The sequence below is a fragment of the Eptatretus burgeri genome, chromosome 4, assembly GCF_056783735.1.
Source record: "Eptatretus burgeri isolate ZD-2024b chromosome 4, Ebu_testis_v1, whole genome shotgun sequence".
In the NCBI taxonomy this organism is placed as follows: domain Eukaryota; kingdom Metazoa; phylum Chordata; class Myxini; order Myxiniformes; family Myxinidae; genus Eptatretus; species Eptatretus burgeri.
The window spans coordinates 6,656,710-6,678,725 of record NC_140964.1 but is presented as its reverse complement, the minus strand read 5'-3'; the positions used below and the strand labels follow the sequence as shown (position 1 = coordinate 6,678,725).

Genomic DNA, 22,016 nt, shown 5'->3' with positions numbered 1-22,016 from the left:
TGACGTCACCACAGGGTTCTTCTTCCTCTTCGCAGAAGAGGGGGAGGGACGTCTCCATTGTTCGCTCCCTAACTATTAAATCGATCCGCAGCGCATCTAATCGATCTCTGAACATTTAAACAATGAAAGGTGAGCTATCTAGGGAACATGCACTTATTGACATAGCTGACTAAGGGAACCTGTATGTTGTGTGCAATTGAATTCCAAATTCGTAACAATATATTTATATCTGCTGATTTTATTGTTAACCCCCTTACCCGCATTTGTTCTTCCACCACCTTTAGCCAAGTCTTTCTCAGTCTTCCTCGTCCTCTACTTCCTTCTGCATTCATTTCCATCACTCTTCTTACCCATTCACTTTCATCCTTCCTCAACAAATGACCCAACCATCCACCTGTTTCTTTCTCTTCACAACATCTTCCACCCTTTCCAGCTTTCATTGCTACTCAACGTTCATTTCCCATGTCTTGCTCCCGTAAATCATAGCACTTCTCACACGTGTAGCATACACCTTTCCCTTCAATTTCAACGACACTCCCTTCCTCTTCAGTGTGCCACTCAGTTCCCGAAACTTCTTCCATGCACATCTCACTCCAGCAACCATCGCTGAGTCTGATCCACCTCCATTCAGCATGTCTCCTTGGTAGAAAAATGTTTTCACATTTTCCAACTTCACGCCATCTCCAAGATTCAACTCAGTATTTCCTCCATCTGCAACTCCCTCTATGCACACCTTACACTTGAACGTAGCTACCACACTGGTTAATGACCCTCACACCACTACATTTTCGATGAACCCACTCAGCAGACATTGTACATTGAATGGAGTTCACTCCAACACCCTTCCTGCACACAGCACACAGCCACTTCCAGTTATTTCCTCCGCATCACATACTTTACCACTTACTGTCACCTTCGTCTTTCCAATATTAATCTTCAAACCCTTTGCCTCCATACATTTCTTCCACTTATTCATCTTCTCCTTCAGTCCATACCTACTCTCCGCAATCAACACCAAATCATCTGCATACAACAACTGTGTGGTGGAGATTTCCAACCAAAAGAGAAAACCCTTTATAAATTAACAGATCGTTTACTATACAAAAGCACGTATGCAGAAAGAAGAGCTTGGCTCAAGAGTCCAAGCAGATCTCTGCCTCTTAGCCAGAATACATGGCCTTTTATACAACTGGAAAATCGAGAGGGGTCAGAACATCACAGGGCACTTGGCCAATCGATATCAGACGACAAGAAAGCTTTGTTTGCACATGAGGTCCGTTTAGCAAAGAGAAAACAATATTGTGCATACTTAAAGCAGATAGTGCTGTGAAAGAATGCATGTCTTCCCTCACGGGCGTGTATGCACAGAAAACCTTCATTTACTTTAAGCAATGATAAACATTTATCTCAGCATGCAGATGGAGCATCTGGTTTGCACAGCTTTTGCAGAACAATGAGGTCCATGACCTCTGCAGTTCGATGAGACTCCTGTTGATAAGAAGGCAATGGGAAGACAGAGTTCGTGTTTGTACAACTCTGCAATTGAATGGGAGGCCAGATTAATTAGACATGCTTCTGGGAACGAGAATCCCCGGTGCCACCAAAGTAGTTCTCCCCAATTTGCCAACCAAGTGGAAAATATAAGATTATATTGTTACATATATAAATGAATAGATATAGTATGTTGGTTAACTAACAACCTTCAGTATGCAATGCTCCATTATCAAGTATATTTTAAAGTATCAAACATAATAGATGGGTACATATTTCCTTTCACTAAACATGGATGAACAAGTTCTCTTACCAGGCCCAGATGCACTTGGGCCAGCATGGGGATTATAATATACAGTATTCGTTATTATTATATTTGTTAATCAATGATCCTAAAGTTTAATATATATTTTTTTTATGTTGAAGGCTTCAGGCACGGACTAAATAGTCCTCATCGGGGCCAAGCCTTAAATAGAAGAACTGTAGTGACAAATGCAAGGAAAGGGATAATAATCTAAGAGTTTTTGAAAAAGCAAAAAATCTGCTTTTTGAAAAGGGGAAGGTCATAAGTGTTTGGGAAGTCATGAGAAGGTAAAGAGTTCCAGAGTTTGGCAGTGGAGGGGAAGAAACAAATATCGTAATGGCCCACCCTTGAGTTGCCAATGGCCACACAACAATCATGAGATGTGCTTGTCGAGTGTTCCTTGGTCTCGCTGATAGTGGAGGTACACAAGTAGCAAGTTCTTGTGAGCAGAAACCGAAGCAATATCTGTAGAAAAGAGAAAGAGAGCCTACTATGCGGCATAATTTGAGCTGGTCGAGTTTTGAGGTCACATTGGTAGAGTTGAGAAGTCGAATAACTTTGGGTTCAATTGTGTTCAGGAAGTATATGGAGCTGGAACCTCCCCAGATGTGAGAGCAGTACTCTATACAAGGACGCATCAATCCTTTATATAGTTGGAGCAACTGTTCAGAGAAGACATCTGAACAGGATTCCTAATTTCTTCAAGGCAGACTTTTCTATTTGTGTAATGTGTGGATTCTCAGATTTATTTGATGTTGGAGTTGTACCTCGTAGGTTTATTGTATCACATGGTGTAATTGTAGAGCTTTCAAAGGAGATTGGAGAGTAGAGAGGAGTTTTAGAGAGAGACAGACAGACAGACACACACAGACAGACAGACAGAGATATATATATATATATATATATATATATATATATATATATATATATATATATATATATATATATATATATATATATATATATATATATATATACATACATATATATGAAGAAATTGAGTTTTTGAAGCATTAAACTTAACTTGATTACATTTGCTCCACTGGGAGATCTTGTCCAAATCCGAATTTATCGAGGTGGCTATGATGAGACGAGATGTAGATCAAGTGAGCGGAGACTGGGCAGATGGGAAAGACATGGAGGAATGTAATGTTGAGTCATCAGCATATGAGTGCATTTGGTTATTTCTGGAATAAAGAAGGTCATTGATAAAAAGAAGGAAGCGTGTTGGGGACAGAACGGAACTCTGAGGTACACCGCTGTTGATAAGAAAGGGGGGTGATGTTGAACCATCAATAATTACGGAGATAGAGCGGTCGGAGAGAAAGCTCGATATGAGAGAGCAGAGTGAAGGAGGAAAGCCGAAAGAGGGAAGCTTGGATATCAAACCCCGATGCCAAACTCTGTCGAAGGCTTTTGAGATATCAAGGTCTATAACAAAGGATTCCCCAAAGTCTCTCAAAGAGGCCCAGACATTCGTAATGTAAGGAACGATATCACCTGTAGATCTTGCCTTGCGAATTCTATATTGATGGTCATATAGTGGACTGTGAGATTCAAGATGCTTGAGAAAATGGGAATTGAGAAGATATTCAAAGACTTTGGAAACAGTAGAAGTCAGAGCAATAGGATGGTAGTTAGAAGGGTTAGAACGATCACCCTTCTTTAAAATAGGACGTACTAAGGCATGTTTCCAGGAAAGAGGAAAAGTTTTTGGGTTTTTGAACAAAAACAAAACAAAAACGTGCAAGCACGGGTTAAAGTTCTGAAGCACATTCCTTCAAAACACGGGGAGGAATGACATCTTGCTCATAAGCCTTGCTTATGTCCAGAGAGAGGAGTATTTTTTTTTGACTGCATGAAAAGAGATTATAGGGAGGGACATACGTGGGATTGGTGAGGGGAGCATCAGAGGGAGATGGAATGTTCGAGTCATCCAGTGTGGAGTTAGAGGATAGAAGAGAACCAAAAAGAGTTACTTTATTGGTCGGAGAGACACCGATTGGATCATCGGAATGGAAATGCGAAGGAAAGGTAGAGCGACAGAAGTTGTTGGAGATACTTTTAGCTAATGACCAGAAAGATCTATTAGTGGAAGAAGATGAGAGGTTTTCACATTTCTTTTGAATAAAGAAATGCTTCGCTTCATGAATAACATGTTTGCAATGATTTCTGGCAGATATGAAAGCTGAATGAGAGTCGGAGGAAGAAGAGTTTTTTCCATGTCCGATATGCGGCGTTCCTTGCACGAATGGCCGCAGAGCAGGAATTATTGAACCAATAATTGGTCCGAGAGATAGACTTGAAAGAGAAGGGGATAGAACACTCCATTCCTGCAACAATAACCTCAGCTATACGTTCAGCAGAGATTGAGGAGAGGCAGTAGTTTTTCCAGGGAAAGTCAGAAATGAAGTTTCGTAAACCAGTCCAGTCAGCATTATTGAAATGCCAATACTGGCGTTTCATCGGAGCAGTCGGATGAGAAGAAGTGGTGGAAAGTAAAGTGATGTTCACAAGATTGTGGTCAGAAGAACCAATTGGAGGTGAAATTGTGTCGTAATGCAACAGATTGGAAGTGAAGAATAAATCCAAAGTATTGGTGGTGTGGTCATGACGATCTGGGTAGGGTGGGTGATAATTTGTTCCAAATCATTAAGAATGATTTGTGTATGGAAAGAGATATTGTTACAGATTTGGAAACCTTGTGCACACAAGCAGCCAGAGTCCCTGTAGTTCAGTTATTTCGATAAGTCTGTGTTTATCGTTGGAATCCTTCCTTCTGTCTAATGGGAATTTTGTGTGTGCGCCACCGGACAAGTTATTTTTATAGTCAGGTTTATTACATCCACGACAACAACTACAACTACATCTTCTACATCACCAACTACAACAACAACGCCATCGCCCACGTGCATCGTGTTACGTACAGGGGTGAGGTTCTCTCCGCCCACCGTGAGTTTGTCCAATCAACGGCTGCACGGGTCACCCGACAACCCCCTCGTCCAATCCGGAGGCGAGTACCTCAGAGCGTTTCCCTCGACCCGTGGGGGAGGGGAAGGATAAGTCGAGTGGTGAGCAGTCATTGGGGTTTATTGGCTTGGTCGACAAGGGTTCTGCAGAGTGGTCGTGAGAAGCAGGTTTTTCGGCAGACCGGTGTCTTTGTGGCGACTGCGGAGGGTCTGTAGTCCGGTGGCGATTTGCTTCGTCTGCGGCCGTGCTGGCTGGCGTCCGTGGCGCCGTTCTTGGTCCCCGGAGCTTGGTGCGGCGTTGTTGGCGGTGGATTCGAGTCCCGCCACCGGACAAGCTCGAATAGACCGCACGAGGCGGGACAGGTACCCTGGCCTGGCTGAGGACCGAAATAGACCCACGGGGTCCAGTTTCTTTTTGTGTGTGTGTGTGTGTGTGTGTGTGTGTGTGTGTGTGTGTGTGTGTGTGTGTGTGTGTGTGTGTGTGTGTGTGTGTGTGTGTGTGTGTGTGTGTGTGTGTGTGTGTGTGTGTGTGTGTGTGTGTGTGTCCGTGGGGCCAGTCTGTTAAGTCGAGCTGTTAAGTGTTTTCGTTCCTTTCGTTCCTTGTACATTACATTATTTATTTGGATAACTCTGCTCTTTGTGTGCTTCCCTCCCTGATTATTATTGTAAAATAAATCCCCTGTTAAATGTACCTACTCGTTTTCTGTCCTTTCCTACATTGGCTTAGCAAGGTGCGTGTTGCGAATTGGTAGGGCCGTTCGTGCCGTAAATTGTTCATTTGGTCCGGCGCGGCTTTGGTAACTTCCGCTCGGTTACGCCGGATCCGAGTCGGTGATAGCGACTCAATTCGGACAAAGTCAGCCGAGGGTGTGGTTTCCCCGGTAGTTGGACGGCGTGAGTACTTGGGTAAATTGGAATTATACAAGTGGACCTTACCTCACACCATCAAAATATTGGCGACCACAGTCCTCTAAGTGACCCATGACCTTTCGGACTTATCCGAGAGTCATGACCTAAATTCCGGGTGTTCGGTGGGAGACTACTCCATTGCTCCACCTAGTGGTCGTTTATCGCCACCGAATCCCGGCCCATAATTATATCAGTTTATGGGGAATTATCAAGACCATAGTTTCGTGAACATTTACTCGTGGCCTGTCAGTATTAACTCTGTAAATCTAATGAGCTCTGACATTGTCATTGTGAGAGACCTGATAAGCATAGTTATCCTGCAGACAATTGAAGTCCATCTCAGTGCCTTTGCAGACGATGTTTCCTGGCAAACCATTCCTTCTATGATGAGAGTGACCTGAGCCAATCCTTCACAACAGACTTTATACTTCCATATGCTTTAAAAGCAAATATAAAGAGAAATGAGTACATAATTTGTGGATAAAGAACACATTTCAATATGAAAAATATTTGGTTCAGTGTGATAAATGCTGAAACACCAGTTCTTTGCAATAGTCATGTGATCCATAGAGCTTTCTATTACCAAAATATCCATGCTCATATTTCACAAGATGGAATTAATTATTTTACTTCCACAACTCCCATGGTAAACACTCCTTTGCACTCTGAGCCAGCACCTCCATCATAACCATGCACTCCCATCTTCACCTCAAACTCACCACTGTACCCGTCCGTCCATCCTTACAGCTGTGCGCGCTCTCCTTCTCAATTGCATAAGTATTCAAATCCTTTGCCAAACCTCTTAAATCACTTCAGGAGCAAATTATTTGTTGGAAAAGTTACAAAATAAGTGTAATCAGTTTCACCTGGATGGAATCAGTGGTTTAACTTAACAATTAAGCTCCTCCACTCATCTAAGGAGTTTTAAGGTGCAACTTGATTGGTCAACCAACAAGGCAAACATAAAGACCAAGGAGCTTTCCAAAGAAGTCGGAGATAAAGTGGTGGAGAAGCACCGTTCAGGAGAGGGTTATAAGAATATTTCAGTCACTCATTGTCCTTTTGAGTATGGTGGAATCCATCATAAAGAAGTGGAAGATGTACCTTACCAGCCAGACTCTACCCAGATCAAGTTGCCCATCCAAACTCAGCAGTTGGGCAAGCAGGAAACTGTTTTGGGATGTCATTAAATCCAACAATGACTGAAAGATCTGCAAGACTCTACATCTGAGATGAGGGTCAGTGTTCATCAATCAACAATATCCCGTTCCCTTCACAAAACTGACCTCAATGGAGAGGTGGCAAGAAAGAAGCCATTACTGAAAAAGATTAATCTAAAAGCTCATATGGAGTTTGCGAAAAATCATCTTAATGATACTGCAGGCATGTGGAGAAAAGTTTTTTTTTATGGTCAAACGAGACAAAAATTGAATTTCTTGGTCTAAATTCAAAGCGTTACTTCTGTCACAAGCCTAACACTGCAGATCATCCAATCAATACCACCCCCCACTGTTTAGCATGGTCATGGCAGCATCATGTGATGCTGCTTTTTGGCAGCAGGGACTGGCAAGCTTGTCAGGATAGAAAGGATACTGGATGGTGCAAAGTACAGGAGAATCCTTGATGAAAACCTGCTTGAGTCAGCCATGAATCTGAAATTGGGAAGGGGATTCACATTTCAGCAGAACAATGTTCCGAAGCACAAGGCTCAACCTACGCTGGAGTGGCTGAATAAGAAGAAAATAAATGTTCTTGAGTGACCCAGTGAAAGTCCTAACTTGAATGCAATTGAATATTTATGGCAAGATTTGAAGATTGCAGTCCATCGACGATCTGCATCTAACTTGGCAGATCTGGAGTGACTCGTGTGAAGAATGGGGAAAGATTTCACCCTCTCACTGTGTCCCATAGCAGTCATTGCTGCAAAAGGTGCATCCACCATGCACTGACCTCAGGGGCTGAATACTTTTACCAGTGAATTTTGATTTGTACACGTTTTTTACAGGTATTCCTAACTTCTAACCTCCTTAAACTATAACACTGTTTAGTTTGATCTCTTCAGTTGTGAATAAAAAAGTTCATTTGGAAAAATTGTTTCCACATAATTCGTAATTCCTCCAAATGTGGCATTATTGGTGGGGGGTGAATACTTTTGCAGGCCACTGTAAACTATGGTAATCCCTGCTTGACATTAAAAAAAAACAATATACAGGTAGTGGACAAAAAAAAAACATGAAAACACCTGGGTAAATGAGGAACACCAAATATATTGAAAGCAACGGCTTACACAGGTGTGGCCCATGTGTTAATTAAGCAAACATCCCAACATGCTTAAGGTCATGTCTAAAAATGCTGCATAAACCTGGTTGCCGATAATGGCTGAAAGAGTAGACCTTGGTGATTTTCAAAGAGGGGTGATTGTTGGTGTGCGTTTTGCAGGAGCTTCAGCGACACAACTCAACTGGCTGATGTTTCACGAGCAACGGTGTCTTCGGTGATGTCGTCATGGGACTCCGAGAGAAAGACATCATCAGCAAAGGGCACCAGTTTGCAGAAGCGGATACTCCAGGATCTGATGTCCATGCATTAATTTGAAGTTAAAGGCAAAGCAAGAGTGCAACTGCAGATCAATTGACTGGAACTTTCAACCTTGGGCGTGAGCTGTCAGTTTCATAAAGAAACGGTCTGCTGAAACAACACAGAGCGGGATATCATGGTTGGGTTGACGTGCACAAACCGCTCATCACACCTCGCAATGCACATTTGTGAGTCCAGTGGTGCAAAGGGAACAGGCAATGAACTACCGAGCAATGGAGAAATGTGATGTGATGTCAGATGAAATGTCCTTCACCGTGTTTTCGACAAACGCACAAGTGCATGTGTTGCGCCAACCTCAATAACTCGACAATTCTGAGTGCTCTGTTCCAACAGTGAATGGTTCTTGTGGTTCTGTAATGCTGTGTGGTGCATTTTCCTTGCATGGTTTTGGTGCATTCATTCCCTTAGAAAGAAAGGTCAAAGCCAATCGCAACTTAATGGTACTGGGTGATTGTCTTCACCCCATGTTGCCGGATTTCATTCCTGCCAGGAGGGTGTCTTCCAAGATGACAATGCCCCCATCAACAAAGCATGTGTGATCGTCCAATGGTTTGATGAGCATATCACTGATGTTAGCCATATGTCACGACCTTCTCTTTCACCAGATATGAACCCAATTGAGCATTTATGGGATATTCTGGAATGATGCTGAGAGTGTTTTCCACTTCCATCAAACTGGTGTGAATTGATTGACTTTATCGTGGAAGAACGGTGCCGCATCCCTCCTGCAGAATTCCAAATGCTGGTGGACTGTATGCCATGGCACATACTGGCCGCACGTGGTGGCACAATGCTCTATTAAGTGACTTTACATTGGTGTTTCCATTTTTAATTTTTTTTGTCCACTACCTGTATACATTTACATATCTGGTGTTTCTTTAATTCCATTCCTACCTCAGCATAGAGACTGCCAACCAAGCACAAGTTCATGTGTATGTAGCTGCCATGTAATTCTTCCATTCCGAGTCTGGGAGGTCGTTGGTTCAAACCCCGTTTGTGTAATACAAAATACTTTTAAAATAGTACGTGCTGCTTCCTTGCTTGACGCTTAGCATTTAAATGGATAAAGCATGGACCAACAACACTGAGAAAGCAATGGCAAACCACCGAGTATAATTGTTGCCAAGAAGCTGCTTTGCTGATGCGTTCATTGAAGTTCACAGGGTGTCATACTGGTTATTGAACAACATCACGACATCTTCTGACATTTTCCATCTCTCTAACAACAAATATAATACACAATTATGCCTTCCACACTACAAATCTACAACAACCTCTAACATGGACATCTTCATACAATAGTTACTTTTGCCACCGAAAACAAAAATATCAGATGTCGTGATGGCAATCCTGAAAAGGATTGTGGTGTATTTTGGGGTCATTCCTTCCTCCCTTGTTTGGTTTTTGGGGGCTTCCATCCCAACATCTTTTTCATTTTTGTAAAATGTTTTTTCTGATTTGTATTTGTGAATTAAAATGGGAAATAATCATTTTACTATTAATGTCCAATCTTGTTTTTTAATTTAATTCAATTTTTATCCGCGTCTCGCGTAGCGAACGCTGGCTCAGAGAGCTCCGCGTTTTGTTGTTGTTGTTGTTGTTGTTGTTGTTGTTGTCCTTCTGGTGAAGACAAAACCTTTTATTGACTGGTGGAATGACGTGGCTCTTGGACACATTTGTCCTTGTTTTTAGTTGAGCCACAACCCTCCCATTCTCAAACCCAGCCACCCCCACCTCCATACCACTTTTTGAGAATTTTTTGCCATGACTATATTTTGATGGAAAACGCATATTTTATAGAGCCATTAACTATACCAATTGGCCTTTTACATTTGTTGCAGAACGGGCAGACAGTCTCCCAGAACTTAGCACTGCCCATAAAAACAAGCTACGACATCTTACCCTGGTCAGCATGGCATCGAAGTCAAAGGTCAGTGAACTGTTAATTCTGACTTCTGGCCAGGTGTGCATATCCAACACTGGCCATCTTTTTATATGTTTGTTTTTTTATTGCATTGTGAACTGTAAACATGGCAATAATAAAAATTTTTAAAATGTTTTTCATCAATGATCTCTCCGACTCTGGAAAATCTTCGTTCTCTTTGCTGGTGACGCCACCCTCTGTCATACCATCTGTCATCCCTCTGATCAGCAAGCAGCAGCTTCTTCGCTTTGCAGATCTGGGTAAAATCACAAACTGGTCCAACACGTGGAACATGTCTTTTAATCCTGACAAATCAAACACTCTCACTATGTCTTTCCAAAAAGACCATTTTGAAAACTCCCCCATCTACCTTCTCAACAATCCTCTGGAAGAAGTCCTTTCATTCAAGCTTCTGCGTCTCACGATCTGTCATGATCGTTCCTGGGAAAGCCACATTTCCAACCTCGCCTCCAAAGCCAGTCGCCGACTAGGAATACTCCGTTGTGCAAAGTCCTTCCTCGGCCCACCTGTACTCCAAACCACATACAAAGCTTTTGTCCACAGCTTGATGGAGTACTGCTCTCCCATCTGGGCTGGTGCTCCTGCCCCTCACTTTTCTCTGCTTCACGCTGTGAAAACCAAGGCATTTAGGATCATTGGTATCTTCCACGGTAAGGCTGAGTCTTTGGGCTTCTCACTTTCTCACCACAGGCAGATCGGTGGTCTTTCTGTCTTATACCATCTCCTCTCTCCGGTCTCGCCCCCCCCCCCCCCGCACTGTCTGCGATATGTCCCAACCATATTTCTGCAGGGCGATCAAGATCTGCCAACAACCCTCTTGTGGTAAAACTGCAAAAATCACGAATCACTGCTCACCTTCACTCTTTCATTCCTATTTTTTTTCCCGCCTTTGGAATAAACACACACTCTCTTCAATCCCACTCACCTTCCGGTCTTCAAAACAGCAGTTCACCACCACCTCTTATCTTCCCCCATCCAAAACCACGATTTTTTCTACACCCGTGAATCCACCCCAAGCCGACCTCCATCAAATTCCCTGCTTTCTTTCCTGAAAGTCCCTGGAATGTCCATCTTGTACACCACGTTTTTCCCGCCCCATCCCTCTTCCTTCCACAGATCTCCAAATGTCTATGTGCCCCTCTGTTTTGTCCTCCCCTCTCCCACCCCTCGTGTCTCATGCCCCCCCCCACACACATTATATATATATATATATATGTATGTATAGATATATGTATGTTGATATATGTATGTTGATATATGTATGTATAGATATATGTATGTTGATATATGCATATCGATATACAGTGTGTATGTTGATATATGCATATCGATATACAGTATGTATGTTTATATATATATATATATATATATATATATATATATATATATATATATATATGCATATAGATGTATGTATGTGTATCTGTATATGCATATAGATGTATTATGTATGTGTATCTGTATATGCATATAGATGTATTATGTATGTGTATCTGTATATGCATATAGATGTATTATGTATGTGTATCTGTATATGCATATAGATGTATTATGTATGTGTATCTGTATATGCATATAGATGTATTATGTATGTGTATCTGTATATGCATATAGATGTATTATGTATGTGTATCTGTATATGCATATAGATGTATTATGTATGTGTATCTGTATATGCATATAGATGTATTATGTATGTGTATCTGTATATGCATATAGATGTATTATGTATGTGTATCTGTATATGCATATAGATGTATTATGTATGTGTATCTGTATATGCATATAGATGTATTATGTATGTGTATCTGTATATGCATATAGATGTATTATGTATGTGTATCTGTATATGCATATAGATGTATTATGTATGTGTATCTGTATATGCATATAGATGTATTATGTATGTGTATCTGTATATGCATATAGATATATGTATATGTATGTATGTCTGTATATGCATATAGATGTATTATGTATGTGTATCTGTATATGCATATAGATATATGTATATGTATGTATGTCTGTATATGCATATAGATAGATGGATGTATGTCTGTATATGCATATGTGCATGGCTCACAAAGTGGGTATGCTGTGGTATGTTTGTGGGAAATGCCATATAAAACTATTATGAGGTACTTAGACAAACCATCAATGGTCAGAAATGAAAGTGGACATCTTGGGGAACCTGTAGAAACCGGCAATATCATACTCTCCATTTCCCTATTTTATTAAAGATGAATTAAAGCAACAGAATCTGGGTATTGTAACCTCAGAAATGTTAGTTTGATTGGTAATTTTTTTTTTATTTTACTGTACGTTTCTTATGTGACAGTTATTTTGAGTGTGGTGACTCAGAATGTGAACTTTGGCGTCTCTTTTATGTTTTGATGATGTTCTGTCTCCCTACTCGGGTTTTCTGGCATCTACCCTATCTGATGAAATAATGGATTCGTACATAACGCTTCGTGTCCACTGCATCGAGAAAAATAAGGAGTCCAGTGTTGATAATGTTTCTTACGATTTTTATTCCAAATCTCCCTTAATTTCTTGGAAATATGACAGAGTCTAACAGCAGAAAAATAGAGATCATAATTGTGATCAGAAAAATACAATTCGGACCGCAAGTAATCCCGTCTTGATTTTCGTGTCAGTCCCGTTATGTACGAATCATCATCTCTCATCAGACGCAAATAACGCTAGCATTAGAAAATCTTGCCGTCTTGCAAACTTCACCGATCGCTGGATGTAATAGGCACTTGCAAGCATGTCAGCACATTTTCATTCGCCGTCGAGCACAGCGTTTGTCTTCATGTCCGTGTCTTTGCGAGAGCCGTAATATACGAATCCAGCGTGAGGACGCCGAGCCGAACGAGGTGACTCGCATTTCTCTGATAATTCTTCATTTTAACCAACGCTAGCATTTTTTGGTGCTTCGTGAGGATCCGAGAGGTAAGAATTATGTTTTTCTTTTCATGTTTTAAGTGATTATTTTCAAAAGTTCAAAAGAAATAGATTCGATTTTAACTATTTTTCACTTACAAGTGTGGCTTTCTTTGCTACTGAACTCGTCTGTGTTTTCTTTGTAATTTATAACATCGGACTCTCTCAAAATGTGTTGTTTTTTTTCTTTTTCCTGTCATATTGAGCCTGTTTAAAAAAGCAGAGTAAAAATTATCTGTTTCTTATCCCAAAATATAATATTTACATTGTTTTTTCATCTGATACCGTACATAACACTGACGCTAAGCTCGAAATTCGAACGTGTATTTAGTGTTGTATATATTCAGTGGTAACTTTAATACCGGATGTGCTGCAGGTCTAAAAATTTAGATTTAGCGATTTGAATACATGCAGATCAACATAATGGGTTTCATTTCATGTTTCCCTAAAGTTTTTTTTTGCCCTTTGTGTAACAGTATGTGTACCCACTTTGTGAGCCATGCATATATAGATGTATGTATGTATCTATATATGTATATATGTATATATATATATATATATATATATATATATATATATGCATATATATATATATATATATATATATATAGATGCATGTATATGCATGTGTATGTATATATATATATATATATATATATATATATGCATGTATATGTATATATATATATACATGCATCTATATATAGAGTCTGGTGTTGTCATTTGTCATGCATTTGCAAACTTCAGACGGGCCTGGACATGCGCTGGCTTGAGCAGAGGGACCTTGCGTGCGCTGCAGGATTTTAATCCATGACGGCGTAGTGTGTTACTTATGGTTTTCTTTGATACTGTGGTCCCAGCTCTCTTCAGGTCATTGACCAGGTCCTGCCGTGAGGTTCTGGGCTGATCCCTCACCTTTCTCATGATCATTGAGGCTCCACGAGGTGAGATCTTGCATGGAGCCCCAGACTGAGGGAGAGTGACTTATCTTGAACTTCTTCCATTTTCTTATAATTGCACCAACAGTTGTTGCCTTCTCACCAACCTGCTTGCCTATTGTCCTGTAGCCCATCCCAGCCTTGTGCAAGTCTACAATTTTGTCCCTGATATCCTTAGACAGCTCTCTGGTCTTGCCCATTGTGGAGAGGTTGGAGTCTGATTGATTGAGTGTGGACAGCTGTCTTTTATGCAGATAACGAGTTCAAACAGGTGCAGTTAATACAGGTAATGAGTGGAGAATGGGAGGGCTTCTTCAAGACAAAACTAACAGGTCTGTGAGAGCCAGAATTCTTACTGGTTGGTATGTGATCTAATACTTATTTCATGCTATAAAATTCAAATTAATTATTTTAAAAATCATACAATGTGATTTTCAGGATTTTTGTTTTAGTTTCCGTCTTTCACAGTTGAAGTGTACCTGTGATAAAAATTACAGACCCCTACGTGCTTTGTATGTGTATGTGTATGTATGTATGTATATATGTATATATATATATATATATATATATATATATATATATATATATATGTATATATATATGTATATATATATGTATATATATATATATATATATATATATATATGTATATATATATTGTTATGGTTGGGGAAATTCACAGAACACCATTCAGGCCTCCCAGAGATCAGTTATGTCAATAAATGTGTGTTCCAATTAGATTTCCCCATCGATGTCGAAATGGATTTATTCGCGTAACCGGGCTGTGATCTTTGAGTCAGCCATTATTCTTTTGCTATCTTTATTTTGGAACAACCACAATCGCCTCTCAACAACCACGCCATCCCCACCACAGCGCTAACCACAACCGCCTCTCAACAACCACGCCATCCCCACCACAGTGCTAACCACAACCGCCTCTCAACAACCACGCCATCCCCACCACAGTGCTGACCACACTGCAACAACAACATCTCAACAACTCCCGCCCCGATATCCATCAGAACGGGTAAACAGAAATGACGGTTGGAAAACAACAACTGAGCCCAGCCGAGCTCTGTTGGAATTTTCCCTCAGAAGGGCGAAATAAAAGAATGTCGGTGATCGGGCCAAAAGAGCGGGCCAAGAAGAGCCGAGCCAAACCCTCCCCTGGAATGTTCCCCCCCCACCCCGCGCTCCGCGAAGGGAGGGGCGAGGCGCCGGTGCGATAAAAGGCCGGGATGAAACACCAAGCAGTCAGTCAGGAGTTGAGTCTGGGTTCGCCGTTGAGTTGAGTGGAAGTCTGGCAGCGGAGTCTGTCAGCGAGGGGAAAGAGAATCCCTCTGCTTGGTCTCTCTCTTTGGTCGACGGAGGTGCCGGTGAAGCCGGAGAGGAGTCGCCAGCCGGATCGCCATTGACGGCACGGGTGGAGTCCAACGGAGTGCAGGCAGGGCCACCGAGGGTCGCCGAACCAGAACCCATCAAGTCGTCTCCAGGGTGACAAGGTAGCCTGCACGGTCTCTCGGAGCCTCGCAGTCATCCCGACTCCGAGGAACATTAAAGGCCTGCGGGCCCTATTCTTACCCTTCCCTTTCCTGGGGTTTCTTTGTATGAATGTCGTGGCACCTTGTCCGTCAAGTAATGAACTCTTAAGTGATTGTGTAAATAATGATAGAACGGTTGTAGTTCTTTGTCTTGCTCGTTCCTAAATGGCTTTGTTCACTGCATGATTGCATACGTTTGATTACATACGTTCATGATTGCATACGTGTTTGAGTGCATACGTGTGTAACAAATAAATGTCCTTGTGTGAATGTTGACCTGTTCGTTGCATCCTTCCCCTTAATTGAGCTGCCGTAATGCATTCGGGATATTAGCGGGCTTTTAAATAGCCGATAAAGTCATCGGATCCGGCGGGGCTTGGCAATATACAACCGCTCGGCAAATCACAAACGGCGCGAGCTGCGTACAATGGCTCGTATCCGTACAGGTCCCGTCGAGGTGTAAATCCCCGGCATTTCTGTATACGCGCTTAGGCATGTATACGCGCTTAGATTAGGTAAATCGACAATTCGGAGATCGGACCCTGTCGCACATGGACAGAATAGTTGGCTGATCTACGGTGTGATTAAAAACACACCCGTAGCTGGATTTCGGCATTGATCCGAAAGCTGCAACTAGGTTTGCCACGTCTGGTGGGCGCGCGGCAGCGATTAGCTAAAAGCGGTTGCTCGCATGCCGAACGGGTGGAAAACTATAACTATGTATATGTATATATATGTATATATATGTATATATATGTATATATATATATGTATATTGTTACGTTTGAGGGGGGGGTATGCATTCAAAGGGTAATTAGGATGTTTAATTAGGTATGCCATGCTGTTCGAGTTTACCAGGATCTCGATGTAATAAGTAGCAATTCAGTGGTGATAAGTTGTCTCGTAAATGTGCATTTCTTCAAGGGGGGAAATGATAATTGTCACGTAATTAGATAGGGACACGGGATAGGGTAAGTGTGTCTGCGTAAACCCCTTTTGGTATTCTCTGGAGACTGGCCGTGACGTCACAGGACAGTGCAGCGGATGGCTCCTCCCCGTGATCACGATTGGCAGAAGGCGACGGCGGTGGGCCAATAAACGGCTCGATTGGAAGTGACGAGGACAGGAGGATAAAAAGGTTCTGTTCGGGGTCGAAAAGGAAGAGGAAGAAAATTACAACCAAAAGATCGTGTTTTTTTGGTGGGGAGGCTGTTGCGCGGGGAGCACCTTGTTGTTGTGCTGATTCGATCGTGTTCTTGATCGTGTCTTGGAGCCTTGCTGAGCCTCGTGCCTCACCTTGGTTGGCTCTGGGGTTCTGCTGACTCGGAGTACGGAGTAGATATTATGTAGATAGTTGTCATCCTCTGCAAGTCCCTTCGCCAGACATGTCTCTCAAAGTTGGTAGGATTACACCTTCATGACTCCTGAGATCTTCGAACGATGTCGGACCATGTTCCTGGTGAAGCAGCACGTGTAAAAAATAGCACTCTGATTGTTTTGGATTGTCCATGTTAACTCTACCGAGAGCAGGGCTTCTGAATACACCAGGGAATTGTGATTCTGGAGTTCCCCTCTTGCGTCGATTCCACTTTTTGTTGCAAGAATCCCACGTGTAATACTCTGGAACTTCGTGATAAGTGAGTGTTTTTGCGAACTCATCCGTACGGCAAATGGTAAAGAATTGTCAGTTGTCTTTGGTGGTCCCACTCTGGCACGGGCATCAGCATTGCTGTTGTCAAAGTACACTCGCTGGCCATTCTCCAGGTGGATAGCCAGCTGCATCACTGGTGGATAGTGTTCATTCATCGGGAAGCCCAAGATTCGGTGAGCAGCTTCCATGGCACCCACCAACCTGGCTTCTTGATCTTGTTGTATTTCATCATCATTTTGTCCACCTTCAATAGTGAAGATCGCTTGGTCACTTCCTTTGTTTACATACTTCAGCACATATTTCACACTTTTGACTGAAGTACAAATTTCAACGTTCGTGTGGGACTTCATTTGTTTAAAAGCGAAGGGTTGTGAGGTACAACCCACCAATTGTCTATAACGTGCTCGACACGCTGTCCATTTACAATCTTGGTGATTGCGATTACATTCCCTCCGTCCTCTGGGGTGCACCTGCAGTACTTGGGATAGCTATCTTTCCCTTGTTCCGTCGCTTCCATAAAATCCTTCGGGAACATTTTTGAGCAGGATCCGTCCTTCATACATGGACTGTTTCTGTTGAAAGGGCCGCATGGTCCATGGATCATCTTGCATTTCAGCAGTTCGTGCAGTTGAAGTTCCGAATCCGGACATGGTATTTCCGCAGATATGACTTGATCAATATTGTCAGGTCTGATTTTTATTTTTTTATTTTATTTTTTTTTTAATACCTTGGTCGAGGCTCGTATGAGAGCAAACACACAACTCACAGCAAGGAGGCATGAGACAAGAGGGGCGGGAGTGGAAGGGACAAAACGGTGGGGAACAGACACATAAGGTGAACTGTGGAAGGGAGAGGGATGGGGATGGGACGGGGAACATGGCGAAGAGAAGATGGACATTTCAGGGACTTTCAGGAAGGAAAGCAGGAGAAATGAAGGAAGTGGGCTTGGGTGGATTATCGGGGGTAGAAAAGATCGAGGATTTGGATGGGGGAAGATAAGAGGTGGTGGTGAACAGCTGTTTTGAAAGCCTGGAGGGAAGAATGGGAAAGAATAGAGTGAGGAAGTTTATTCCAAAGGCGGGAAAAAAGAGGAATGAAAGAGTGAAGATGAGCAGTGATTTGTGATTTTGGTAGTTTTACCAGAAGGGGGTTGTTGGCGGACCTTGAGCGCCCTGTGGAAATGTGGTGGGGACAAATCGCAGAGAGAGCAGGGGGGGGCAAGGCTGGAGAGGAGTCGGTAGAAGACAGAAAGACCACCGACCAACCTGCGGTGATTGAGTGAGAGGCCCAAAGACTCAGCTTCATTGCGGGAGATGCCGATGATCTTAAATGCCCTGGTTTCGACAGCGTTAAGCCGAGAAAGGTGGGAGGCAGGAGCACCAGCCCAGAGGGGAGAGCAGTACTCCATCAGGCTACGGACAAAAGCTTTGTAAGTGGTCAGGAGCTCAAGAGGGCCGAGGAAGGACTTGGCACGACGGACGATTCCCAGTCGGCGACTGGCTTTTGAGGCGAGGTTGGAAATGTGACTTTCCCAGGAAAGGTCATGGCAGATAGTGAGACCTAGAAGCTTGAAAGAAAAGACTTCTTCCAGAGGATTGTTGAGAAAGTGGATGGGGGGGTTTTGTAAACGGTCCTTTCGAAGAGACATAGTGAGCGTGTGAGATTTGTCTGGATTGAAAGACATGTTCCACGTGTTGGACCAGTTTGTGATTTTATCCAGATCTGCAGTGAGCGAAGAAGCTGCTGCTTGCCGGTCTGAGGGATGACAGATGGTACGGTAGAGGGTGGAGTCGTCGGCAAAGAGAAATAGAGGATTTTCCAGAGAGTCCGAGAGATCATTGATGAAAACCAGAAAAAGAACAGGGCCCAGAACGCTACCTTGAGGAACTCCAGCCTGCACAGGAAGAGGGGATGAAAGAACTCCATTTAGGGCCACACGTTGACTGCGACAGGAGAGGAAGTCTGCGAGCCATGAGTGGAGATGGCCTTGAATACCATGGGAAGAGAGTTTGGTGAGTAGGGCAGGGTGCCAGACTGTCAAAAGCACGTGATATGTCCAGGGATACGGCTCGGATTTCTTCCCTGGCATTGAGGACCTCCATCCATTGATGGGAGAGCAGAAGCAGCATATCCAGGGTAGAGTGACCTGGTCTGAAACCAAATTGATGATTGGAAATCAAGCCATTGGAGAAGAGGAAGGATTTCATATCTGAAGCGATGATGGATTCCATCACCTTGCTGATGATTGGGAGAAGGCTGATTGGTCTGTAGTTATAGGGATCTGTTTTTGCACCTTTTTATGCAGGGCAGTGATGTTAGCAGATTTCCAAGCAGATGGCAGATGACCTTGGGCAAATGAGAGGGTGAATAGAACAGAGAGAGGGTGAGCAAGAGCAGAAGAGCAGGCTTTGAGGACACGTGGGCTGATGCCGTCTGGACCGGTTGCAGAATCTGACTCGAGGTTTGAAAGCAAGCTCTCCACCTTGTCAGGAGAAAAGGATACAGAGTCCAGGGACAGTTGGGTGCGACTGGGTAAAGTGGGTAGAGATAGTGATGGGTTTAGGACACAAGATTTAGCTGCAAACACCGAGTTTAGACATTCAGCTTTATCACGTGTGGAATCAGCAGTGCGGCCATTTGAGGTAAGGGAGGGATGGAGGGGGAACATACACCAGAAACAGATTTGATTAAACGCCACCAGGATTTTGAGGAGGGAGAGAGGTTTGAGAGGTTTGAGAGTTCAGACTTGAGATGAGAAAGATGTTGTTTTCTGGCTCTCCTGAGGGTAGATACACACTTGTTCCGAGCTTTGTGGAAAGAGCTGAGATTGCCCTCAGTTGGGTTTGCTTTCCATGAGGCAAAGGCAAGTTGTTTCAGGACAACTGCCTCGCCACAAGCTTCAGTAAACCAAGGGCGGGAGGAAGGGTAAGACAACTGAACACGAGAGGGGATAAATCTGTGCATGAGGGAGAGCAAGTTTCTTTGAAAGAATTCCCAGGATGAGTTGATGTTTGAGAAAGTAGTGATAGGAGACCAGTCTGTAAGTTTGATGGCTGCTCGGAGACCCTGCCAGTCGGCTTGAGTGAAATGCCCGACTCGACGGCGGTGAGGTGGTTCTCTGATAACAGCCAGAGAGATGTCCACTTTTACAAGGACGTGGTCAGAAGAACCAATTGGAGCGAAGGAAGAGCAGCAGATATTGTCAGGGAAATTTGTCAAAACCAGATCCAGAAGAGATGGAGTACCATTGGTTGAGATCTGGGTCGGGAAGTTGACCGATTGAGTCAGTCCCAATGAGTCGCAGAAAGCTTTTGCTGAGGTGCCATGGCAGGTGAGAGAGGTACCCACACCTAGCCAACTGGCGTGATGACAATTGAAGTCACCACATAAGAGGAGGAGAGAGTTTGGATGAGAAGATAGAAGATGGTCCATGTTTTCGGATAGTGAGGTGTAGATGGAGTCATCACTGTTCGGTGGACGGTACAGTACACATATAAACATGAGGTGGGAGTGGAGGGGAAGCCGAAGCCAGAGGTATTCCTGGGGGTGTGGGGGAGTGAGAGCAGTGCATGGAGAGTGAGGAATAGAGTCTTTGATGAAGAGAGCAACACCTCCACCAGGACGAGGCTCAGGTCTGTCATACCGTAAGAGGGAGTAGCCAGGGAGAGATACTTGGGAGTCAGACACGTCTTGGGAGAGGAAAGTTTCTGTTAGGCAGATAATGTCTGGTTTGTCATTTTGCTTCCTGGGGACAGCCAGAGTAGTATGTGCACATGAGGGAGCCCTCTTTTCTGGAATTCGATAGAATACAGCCATGCCAGCAAGTCACCAAAAGCTCCATTCTTCAACAGATCCATCAGTTTCTTCAATTTCAAATGAAAAACACGACAGACGATATCTGGCCGGTTTGATGCTGTTTGTTTCGGAAGAAGATTTTCTGTAATTTCTGACCATTTCAGATTAGTAGTAGAGGTTATGAACAGATCTGGTCTGCCATACTTCCGCACGTATGTGATGGCATCTTGGGTGTGCTCGTGCATATAGCGCGGACCGCTCGTGAATGTAGATGGAAACACGATCCTTTGCCCCACGTTCCACGGATCACAGTCGTTATTAAATATAGCGTTTGAAGTTTTGGTAGCTGTCCGCTCTTCGAGCTTTCTGTTCCCGTCTGAGAAAATGTAATCGTTCAGTTTCAATCTTACAGTACATGTCAACTAAAAATTGCTGGAACAGTCTGCGGCACAGTAACAAATGATTACTCTGTCGACACATGATATGGTATGCGTAAAACTGCATTTGCGTTATTTTGCGTGCAGCGGCTGACTGCAAATATACGCTCCATCCGTCTGTGCCATAAGGAAACAGGATTGGGTACTGCAGAGTGTCGTACGCACGGTATAATTGTGATATATGCTGTAATGCTCCATCACGCTGGTGTAACCCAATATCTCTGGTCGCATTTGGTTCGTTCGGCATTAGTATGCCTACTTCATCACCGGATGGTGCGTTGTAACGGTGAGGATGTTGTGTGGCCGGCTGCTTGTTTTCGTGATTGACAACTCTAAGATCTTCTCTTTCATCTTGGTTCATACTTTCAACAGCCGTTTTCAGGTTTCTGACGTATTTGCTGTTCTCATGCAATAACTCTGTGAGCTTCGTTACGATGTGTGGTTTCATACCAGTACCGATGACCAAACGTGCTTCATGTTCGGCTCGTCTGC

General features: G+C 43.2%; 1 protein-coding gene across 5 annotated transcripts in view; it reads left to right on the top strand.

Moving 5' to 3' along the window:
* Window positions 1-22,016, top strand: part of LOC147027403 (COP9 signalosome complex subunit 7b-like) — a 50,985-nt gene that overhangs the window by 13,439 nt on the left and 15,530 nt on the right. For all 5 annotated transcript variants that reach the window (XM_085876766.1, XM_085876769.1, XM_085876767.1 and 2 more), the window contains one exon: window positions 10,113-10,201. In XM_085876766.1, the coding sequence (XP_085732892.1) occupies window positions 10,113-10,201 (89 nt within the window). The remainder of the gene's footprint in view (window positions 1-10,112; window positions 10,202-22,016) is intronic.